At 39.9% G+C, this 10909-nt stretch overlaps 1 protein-coding gene across 1 annotated transcript in view; it reads left to right on the forward strand.

Annotated features, from left to right (window-relative positions):
* Positions 1–8034, forward strand: part of NWD2 (NACHT and WD repeat domain containing 2) — a 33688-nt gene extending 25654 nt beyond the window's left edge. The window contains exons 6-7 of the mRNA XM_017744287.1: positions 218–807; positions 2388–8034. Of these exons, the coding sequence (XP_017599776.1) occupies positions 218–807; positions 2388–6323 (4526 nt within the window). The 3' untranslated portion in view covers positions 6324–8034. The remainder of the gene's footprint in view (positions 1–217; positions 808–2387) is intronic.
* The last annotated feature ends 2875 nt before the right edge of the window (positions 8035–10909 follow it).

Consider the following 10909-nt stretch of genomic DNA (forward strand, 5'->3'; position numbering starts at 1 on the left):
CAGACAAGATGATAGGGGGGGGGGGGGGGGAAGGTTTGTTGTGCTTGCTTGAGACTAAAACCCATACAAAAGCACCCAGCAAATTCTCTGTTTCTTTGTTTTTTTCTAATTTTTACAGAGATGCAATCAGGAGTCTGCCTGTTGCGGGTAGGGCATGTTCTTGAACTGTTTATAAAGAAAAGTTAACAGAGGCTCTCTATTCTCTTTTCATCTCCAGCTATTGAAGATGAACTTGATTTTGCCTTGGGTAAGCAAACACCAGCTTTCCTAAAGAAGTGTGTTTGCTACATTCGGAAAATTGCCAACATTGAGCGTTTCGTTAAAATTCCAGAGATGGGAAAATACATGGACGTGGTACATAAAGCTGGGAAGTTTCTACGAGATCCTGAAGCCCATGAGAAACTGATCAAGCTCAGGGACGAATTCATTCCTACCATTGTTGCATCGTCCAATCTGAGAGTGTACACATCTGTCACTCACTGTGACATGAAACTGGGTTACTCCCAAGAAGTGGAGAGCCATTACATTGAAGGACTTGGTAAACAGTTCTATGAAGACATGATTGATATAATCCAAGCTACAGTGCAGCAGAATTTTGACACAGAGACAGACATGCTGTACGATGAAGTTCTTCAACACTCATCACTGTGTAAAACGTACTCCACTTTTTATGAGTATAGATGTGAGGCATTAAACATAGTTCACAAATATGTTTTACCTAGAAAAATAGGACACATTAATCCTCTTATCATATATGGAGGACCATGCACAGGAAAGACTCTTTTATTAGCTGAAGCAGCAAAGAAGGTAAATAAACACCTTACATATGAAGGTTATGTTGAGAGCATTACTGCATGTAAAGGCCAACTTAGTTTAATTCTTTTCTCAACAGATCTATCAGCCCTCGATATATAAAATAAAAATAACTTAATGTATATTCGGCGTATTATTGTACACATATGCAGGAAAATACCTTTCAATAGTAACATGTCTGTATCATGTGCTTAGCCAAAACAAATATAGTTTATCAAAGCTCTTAGAAGTCTAATAGGAATCAATATATTTTGAATTAACTATGTGTATTTTAGAATTATCTTTTTCCTTCTTGTGTCTCTGAGGCCCTATGAATCCACAACCATCTAAACATCTTATACTGGTTTTAGTCAAACACAAATGCAGTATGTCTTTCCAAGTCATGCCATCTCATGTTGTCATCAGAAATTATTCCAGAATTATTCTAATACACTGGCTACAAATCTATCCATAATAAGCTGCAAAAATACCCATACTTATTTATCTGGTCTATGCTGTTTAAGTCATTGAGCTGAGTACTAGGGGGAAATGAATGAAACACTTTGTGCAAGGCAGGACAAGATGCAGGAAAGGACCAAGCTGGCATCACCAGACCTAATTCTTCAGCTGGGAGTCACAACATTGGGTTCCCAGCAGGGTGGTCCGAGAATTTAGCATAGTGAGCTGGGAAACAGCCATAGCAGCCAGAAGGAAATGGAGAAGGGAACAATACTGTTTAAAACCCCTGTACCTACTTCCTGTGGAGTCACATTAACTGTATATGAAATTGGGATTTGCAACTCGAGATCTCGTTTCATATCTGAGTACATAAGTCAGCCTAGAGAGTCTGGTTCTGTTTTTCTTTTAAAATACTAATAACATAAAGTGAGGTGAAGATATGTAGAACCAAGTGTGTTAGCCTGCACAGACTGCGAAGATTTAAAGAAGTCACATTCCTCACTGGCTTGAAGTGCTCTAACCGAAAAAACTTCAAGAGATAGATACTTTTTCATTTCTGTGGCAGTGTTTTCGAGTAAAAGTCATAGGCACACCAAAGCAAAGGGTAGTTCTGTGGGCCAGGGATTAAGGTAACCAGCTAATTAAGGGCAACCTTATTCTGTTGTAAGATCATGTACTCTGATCCATGTCCTCTAGAGACATGCCTTTATACTCGTTCAGAATCAATGCTAAACAGGTTTAGGTGGTAGGCTGGTATGCCTGACCAAGGATGACGTTGTGTAGTGTCTAAGGAAGTTTATTTATAAGAGACTCTACCTACTTACTTTCAGAACTGAGGCTCAGATTTTGCGAAGAGTACCCTGGGATTTATGGGGTACTTTATAGTCATGTCCCCTTTGGTGTCCACCATTTTTGTGGAGCTCAGTCGTAGTGTTTTGAGCTATTACCTGTGCTAACAAAGATGATATATGATAAGAATTTCATTCAGTGCACCCACCTTGAACTCTGCTAGTGAAAGAATTTCTATTCAACCATTAATATTTTAAAATGTTTATTTATATATAGACTATCACTATTTATAAATTCTGTTACTGTGCTTCACTGAGATACAAACTGAATTATGCTCTGTATTCTAGGCCTATTCCTGGTTGCAAGAAGAGATGGGACCAGATTCTGACCCTGTGGTAGTTATAAGATTTTTGGGATCTACTGAAACAAGTACAGATCTGAAGAATATACTTCAAAGCATTTGTGAACAGCTAGCAGTCAACTATCGTTGCCTCGTACAAAGTTACCCGAAAAAGATTCATGACCTTCGAGACTTGTTCATAAATCTCTTGAATGAGTCTTCATTTCACAGGCCACTGGTGATAATATTTGATGCTTTAGAACAGCTAACAGATAGTGATGATGGTAGGAAGCTCTGGTGGCTTCCCATTCACCTTCCACGTTCAGTACGGATAATTTTGTCAACACTGCCAAACAAGCATGGGGTCCTGCAAAAACTGAGGTGCCTTATTCATGAAGAAAGCAACTATATTGAATTGACTGCAAGGGACAGAAAGATGTGTAGTCAAGTACTGAAACATCAGCTGCTGCGAGTTAAAAGGAAAGTAACATCAGGGCAACAAATCTATGTCAATGAGGCATTCTCCAAGTGCACACTGCCTATGTTTGTGAACTTAACCTTCAGAGAGGTCAGGAACTGGAGATCTCATAAGGATGTGGATGATTCCTCCCTCTGTGTCACTGTCCATGAAAGCATAGAGCAGTTGTTTTGGTCACTGGAAAACAAGTGTGGACCAAGACTATTGTCAAGAGCACTTGGCTACATCACTATGTCCAAATCTGGCCTGAGTGAAATGGAACTGGAGGATATTTTAGCCCTTGATAACAGTGTTATGTATGAACTGAATGAGAGAGTCAGAGAGAGTAACCCATTGAGAATTCCATATATATACATTGCAAGACTTAAGGAGGGCTTACAGGGGTATTTAATAGAACGACAGGTGAAAAATGTAACGCTGCTTCTTTGGGCAAATAGGCACTTGCATTTAATTGCCCAGAAATTGTACCTGCACAATGAAGAAGACCTGCGTGAAATGCACACAGTCATGGCAGAGTATTTCCTTGGTGTTTGGTCAGGTGGACGAAGAAAACCTTTTTACAGCAATGACCGATACCTGAGTGGTTGTCCTGACCATGGCAGTAGAGGTCTGAATGAGGATGAAAAGCACTGCATGGATCAGGCTGCTTTTGACAGGCAGGCACCAGATCAGCCATGGGTCTTTCAGTGTAACCCATTGGAACCTGATATCTTTTTTATTAATCACAGAAAAATGACAGAGCTTATTCATCACTTAACAAGATGTGGAAGAACTGATGATCTTCTGTACGGAGTCATCATGAACTTCAGCTGGCTATACACCATGATTAGAATAGGGCAGTTTGATAAAGCACTTTCTGACATAGAATTGGCTTACACTTACTCTCAAGAAAAGGAGCTGAAATTTCTGGCCAGCACCCTCCGCAGTATAAAGTTCAAAGTAGTAAAATACCCAGGTTCACTCTCCGCTGAATTGCAGCAGAGACTACTCCCAGTAGTAAGTTCATTGCCCAAACTCAGACATCTCCTCTTAGAATGTGACAAGGATGGACCCAAGTACTGCTCTATCGTCCCTTTGCATTCCTCCATGGATGTGACTTACAGCCCCGAGCGCCTGCCACTGTCATCCAGCTGCATGCATGTCACTGAGATTTTGCCTACATTTAATCCCAGCACAATTATTGCTGCTTTAGAAAATGGCTCCATTAGCACTTGGGATGTAGAAACCCGCCAGTTACTAAGGCAAATTACAACATCTCCGTCTGTTATCTTAGGGATGAAGCTTAGTAGTGATGAAAAGTATCTCGTAGTGGCTACAACAAACAACACTCTTTTGATATATGATAACATAAATTCCTGTCTTCTGTCTGAGGTGGAAATCAAGGGGTCAAAACATTGTGCAATTGCAGGGGGCTCCAGTTTCATAAATGGATTTACATTATCAGTCAACCATGCACTTGCTTGGCTGGAGGCCAGTAAAGATGTTACTGTAATAGATCTGCTTTACGGTTGGCCTCTCTATCACTTCCACTGCTGGTATGAAGTGACCTGTGTGCAGTGTTCTCCAGATGGAGTTTATGCATTCTGCGGGCAGTATTTGAACACCGCGACCGTTTTCCACTTGGGCAGCGGAGAGAAGCTGACCACCGTGACCTCTGAATTTTCAAGTGGATTTGTGAAATTCCTTCTCATTTTGGACACGGCCCAAGAGATGGTGATGGTGGACAGTGAGGGTAGCCTCTCTGTTTGGAATACAGAGGAAATAGCAAAACCCCAGCTTACAGATGACTTTGACTGCAGAAGAGAAGACAGTGAAGTTGTCAGCATAGAGCTTTCTGAAGACCAAAGTGCAATTTTAATTTGTAAGGCTCTCAGCATTGAACTTCTTGACACTCGTGTGTGGAAGGTGGCTGAAAAGTTTAGAGCTAAACACAATGAGCGCTTTATATCTGCCGTGTTGTCCAAAAATGGCAACTGTATAATCGCTTCCATAGAAAATACCTCAGCCATTTTTGTTTGGAGAAGAGATACCGGACAGTGTATGGCAAGCTTACAGGAAATCTCAGGAACTATAGTCAGGCTAATTAAATCAAATCATCATAACATGCTGCTATCCTTATCCACCAGTGGTGTCCTTTCTATCTGGGATATAGACATCATAACTGCTATGTCCAATATTGACAAATCTGGCAAACCTATCCAAAGACTGGTGTTGCCAGCCAGAGGTGAATTAATATACACATTGGATGGATCAGATTCTGTCCATAAGTGGAACTTCAGCACTGGATTTATTGAAGCTGTGTTCAAGCATGAAGGTATTGTTGAAAACTGTGTGCTGACCTCTTCTGGAGAGATAATGGTTACATCAGATGATAAATGCAGCCAGTATGTATGGCACACGGTTAGCGGTGAAAATATCTTTCGCATTAATGGACAAAAAATCTCGGAGCTAATGATTACTCATAATGATCAGTTTGTAGTCTCTCTCTGTGAGCAAAATGCATCCAGAGTTTGGCGACTGGCTACAGGACATAGGGTTTGCAATATTTTAGTTGCCTTACAGAATGCATTTATAACAACTGCAAACACATTTGTAGTCGGAATGGCAAAGAACAAAGTGTTGGCAGTGAGTCTCTGGACAGGCAGTATAACAAAGAAGTTTAGCTGTGATGATGGTGCAAGCATTGTGGATATTAAGTTGATACCAGACTGCCCAGATATTATAGTATTTATAACATCTACTGAAACCGTGAACATCTGGAGCCTAACAGAGGAAGTCATCTGCAGACGAGTACAATTGCCTACCAATTTCTTAAAAAAATTGGAAGACTTTGAAATATCTCCAAATGGGAAGCTAGGAATTATCACCCGTGGTGATGAGAACATCAATGTGCTTGATTTATACAGCGGGAAACTTCGTGTGGTTCACGCTCCAGGTGTCATCTGGCGGCAGAGGCTGTCTCGTGATGGCCGCTATCTGGTGTACATTTGTTGTCGTGGGGAAGAAGATGATGACAATGGTGCAGTCTCTAGTTTAATTGTAATGAGGCTAGCAGATGGCAAAAACATCGGTGCCTGTTCTCTTTATAAAACTCCCACTTTCCTTGCACTCTCACAGAGACATTTAAACATTATTATTGGATTTGATGATGGAAGTATAGGTACTTACACTGTAGTGGATCGAGTTGATGCTGCACTGAAAATCAAAATTGCTACTTCAAACAGCCGTCAGATTTTCAACAACGCAACACAAGTGATTAGGCCAAAGTGTCACAATTACAGTTTCAAGGTGACTGCAGACTGCATTTGGAGGGAATCAACGGAAGTATTTGCAAGGGATAGCCCCATTACAGTTACAGAGGCTGAGGTGAGTGAAGCAACACCAACCAAAAAACACAACTATTGCTATGAGAAAGTGTGCTCAGCCATAGATTGCAGAGGACACAGTTTTGCCTCTGACAACTGAATAACCATCTGGATGAGCTTATCTGAATAGTACACTTGCTTAGGTATGTTTTCTGACTTCTTGTGAAAACCAGTGCATTTCCTGGAAGACAGATAGAAACAGCAGAGGGCAGACCAGCTGTTTTTTCCTGTCTTACATTTCTGTAAACATGGAAGCAAACATAAAGCAAATGGGCTGCAGGGTTTTTTTTAATTTCGGAATACAAGGTTTAGTCCAGAATTTCACCAGGGCCTTGATTAAAAATTTCTAGCAATACTATCAAAATTGTTATGCTATTACAGAAGTTAGGTGATTGTATCTGTGGCTGACAGACTGTTTCAACTAGAACTAAGGCTCTAAGTGATTGGTGAGAAGTCAGACCACTATTTTACACTCCAAGTCACCTAAATGGGTCTATAGCTAACAGTCAATTTTATACCCACTTGCAAAAATGTGTTTTCTGCTTGATGGTGCAATGACAAGATGTCACCTGCCAACCTGGAACACTTGATACATTCCATCATCATTTTAAAAATACCTACTTTTATTTTTCTTTTTAATTGGGATTAATCTTTGGGTTGAAAGGAGTAGGTGCCAGTCAGCTGCTAACATGTCAACATGTGAGGCGACAAGTATTTGTTCACCCTAGTGAACAGAATGACAGCTTTTTTTTTTTTTTTAATTGCATGCAGGGATTTCAGGTTTCTGTATTGTGATAAAAATTATAAAAGTCCTAAGTTCTAAAGGAAGTATAGGGATTGGGGTTTTATTTTTGGTTTGGGGAAATTTTTTGTCTCCATAGTGTGTATTAGTACAGGTTGTAATGAAAATTTTTCAAAGAGAAGAGGTGTTACTGATAAACACTTAAAAACATTAATTTCTTTATGTTAAAAGGTTACTATCCATTTTGTTGTAAGAAAGTCTAAAGTATCTCCTATGTCTCCAAAATAATCTTAGTAGTTTTCAGACACGCCGTGTATTAGTCCTTATAACATTTGCCTTAGTATTGTTTCTGTTCTTCCCCATGATAAATTCAGATCAAATGACCAAGCACTCTGGGACTGTTTGTATATCTGCTCAGATATTCTACTAAATGTAAAGGCTGTCCAGAGGTCCTTTCCTAGTCCAGTTTGTAATGGGTTTTTCTTACTTTCACAAGCTTCACTTTCTGCTTTAGAAACTGTTCTGAGCCTTTTGTACAGTTTTACCAGTTTCAAGGCAGAAATTGTGAAATAATGACAAATGCTGTTTAAAAAAAATTACATTTTCCTAAGAAAAGATCTATACTGGACAACATCTGAAAGGATAAAAAATTTTTCCCCTACTTACATATCTTAAAGATGGCACACCCATGGAAATATTTTCAAATTACTTAGACAGAATAATCTTATTTTTAAAGTCAGAATTCCATGTCACAGATTTCCAAGAAATGAATGCTAAGCTAGAACTTAATGTAGTGTGTGAATGTTCAATGTACAAGCCAATATAGTATATTAAGTGACTTGAATGATTTTTTCCTAACTTGTTTGCAACTAATAGATCATATTGAATGTTTTTATGTAAACTTTGTATTGTTGGGAAAACCTACCCAATCAGAGATTTATATTTTCATAAATGTCAAATTTAGTTAAATTTTGTTACAGAGTTGTTAAATTAGAAATCTACTGCAGTCTTCAAACAAATATACAGTCTTGTGTATGCATTGTTTGTACTAATAAACTATGGAAGCCGACCTGTGTGTGTTCCTTAATTCCATGGAAATTCTGCTCTGGCAGAGGGACACAAGCCCTTTGCAGCTTCCTTTGGCCTGAATATAAATAATTTTTAAGGGCAGTATTGATAAGGAAAAATTCCAGTATTTTTCCCACTGCGGTTAACTAAATCAAACATTCAAAAAAAACCCACACCATTCTTAAATGATATTTATGACTGGATTGCATACTGCCAGTATGCAAACCAACAGACATGAGGGCTTGTGTGACCAACCCAGTAAAAAGCACCAAAAAAAGGGACCTGAAAGTCCACTCCCATTCAGACCTGTAAAGCTATGGGAAGAGGCTGTGGGCACCAAAGTTCCCAGGATCCTGCCCCAAAGGTAGGCAGCTTCCACCTTCTTGCAAACACAATGCTTGACTTGCACATTTTGGCCTTGAACTTCCTGTCCACAACCTGTGTAATACTGGAAAGTTAGTTCTTTCATTATCTTGAAAGGGTAAAATACATTTTCTGTCTTCCAGGAGAGTGGCTGATTTTGGGTAGTAATGGAGTATAATGTAATCACAGAACCACAGAATACGCTGAATTGGAAGGGACCCCCAGGGATCATCAAGTCCAGCTCTTAGCCTTGCACAGTACACCCCCGAATCACACCTTGTGCCTAACCTACCTCATTCAGCTTGTCAGCTTTCTGAATCAATTTTTCAGGGGTGAGACTCCTCACACTGAGCCTATGCAGCAGACACAGGCTTCTGAATGGCTTCAGGCTGCTGCTACTTGCTACTGCAAGAGTGAGTGTTCCATAGCCTTTCACAAAGCTGTCCCCAAGTACGTGTATCCAGCAGTACTGAGACAGAGTAGTTTCTCCAGTAATGAGCCCTCCAAATACCAAGTGCTGTTCTACCCCTACATAGGAGTAGAGCCATTCACTTTTTGTTAAGAGGCACTATTTGCATCTGGAGAACAAAGCTTTCATTTATTTTTTAGATAACTTGCATCTATAAACAAGCTCAGATGGGGTCTGTATTTTCTGACACACAAGATTCTAGGAATAGGCTGTAGCTGCAAGAAAGCTTTAACAGGGAATTAGCCGGAAATTCTTTGGCAGACAAAGGTAAGCCGGAGGTCAGCTAGAAAAAATATTTTTATCAGTCATTTCCTTTGCACCACAGCTGGGGAATGCACAGCCCGTGACTTCATTTCAAACAGCCTGTGGCCATTCAACTTTTTTTCACATTATTATCAGATAACATCAAAATGTGGGTTAACATGTAGCCTGGAAAAGTTTGCATTCAGAAGTCTGTGTTTCAGTGGCTCCCCAGCCCTGATTTCTCCCTGATGCACACTCAAGCCCTCTACCTGTGGAAACAGAAGTTTTAGCCATCTTGCAAAGAGAATGTAAAGCAAATATTGATTGCTAAAATGGTGTTTGTGTGCAGAGGAGAGTTTCAGCATAAAATCCTGGGAGTTTGCTCTTTGTCAAAAACTATGTGTGTCTGTATGATACGTCGTAAGATGGGTCCTCTGGGGCACTTCCATAAAGCTGTTAACAGCAATATGCATAATTTCATTTTGTTGATTAAAGATTTAAAAATACCTGGTTTAATATAAATATTAAGACTGCAAAAGGACAGACTTCTGAAATCTATTTTTATTTATTCTAATTTTAAAGCCAAATACTTTCTAAGGCATTTTTTAATATAATCATAAAATTGATCATGTAATCATCCAAATGTGGACTAGGGCCTCTGGATAGGTTTCATTAACAAGGGTTTGTTACTAAGAATCATTAGAAAGTATTTATGCTACAAATATAACCTACTTCAAGTTCTTGTAGCCTGTTATGGACATTACTCAGTATCTCTTCTTAGATCACCACATGGCTGCAGGGAGGCCAGTGAGCTACATTTTTTCCTGTGGTTTACCTTTCCAGCCTGGTTACAGAACACCATTCCTTGCATTTTGGAGGTAGTCTCCTGACTTTTACCACATGAACTGATGCTCTCGGTGTGGGTCTAATTCATAATCTCAATTCAACAGGAAGGTCAAAGGCTGCAGGAATAGTCATCATGATCCGTCCCAAGGCAGGATGAGGCATTTTATTGTGTGTTTCTCCAGAAGGGGCAGTTTGCACCATCACCCTTCTGTGAAAAAGGGTCTTTCACTATCAAGGACAAGCTATACAGTGCTCAATACACTTGAAAACAGAGGCCAATAAGCAGAAGAGTGTGAGGGAATATTTCCAGTCCAGTATAACATGCTCTTAAAATCACTCGTTTCCCCAAGTGACAGTTAAAATCTGCCTCTAGCTCTTCTCCCTGCCTCTGCTGTCCTATCATCCCAGATCCATGCCGTTCCTGCTTACCAGGGTGAGTGATGCTCCCATTCCAACTCAGCAAAGCCCCTGGTCTGTTCCCAGCCATGGTACAGTCTCCATGTGCAGCACCTGCTCTTTTGGTAGCTCACTGGGCTCCTCTCCAGCCTCAGCAGGGAATACACAAAAATGGATTTAAGGCATGTTCACATGTTCCCACTGTTAGAGCTTTCACCACACAATACTGTATAAATAAAATCATCTGCCAGCTCTCCTACTACATCTCTGATTCCACATGCATTTCAGTGCATGTGAGAAAGCTTCTAGACTGAAATAGATCTTGTCAGCATGTTTAAAGTGAAATACACAGAACTGCAAGGTGAGAGATGAAGCAAAAATCCAGATATGCTGTAGCACAGATGAAAACAACATCCCCAAAGCAACTGGATTGTTTGCTGCCATTTGTCTACATTATCCAATTGCTTGCTAGTAAATTGCCCAGCACTTCCCACTGTAATATCACATTGACAATAGCATATGAAGTCATAATGTTAGCCTTTTAGGCTGCAATTTTTCA

Source organism: Corvus brachyrhynchos, unplaced genomic scaffold (assembly GCF_000691975.1).
Source record: "Corvus brachyrhynchos isolate BGI_N302 unplaced genomic scaffold, ASM69197v1 scaffold17, whole genome shotgun sequence".
NCBI lineage: Eukaryota > Metazoa > Chordata > Aves > Passeriformes > Corvidae > Corvus > Corvus brachyrhynchos.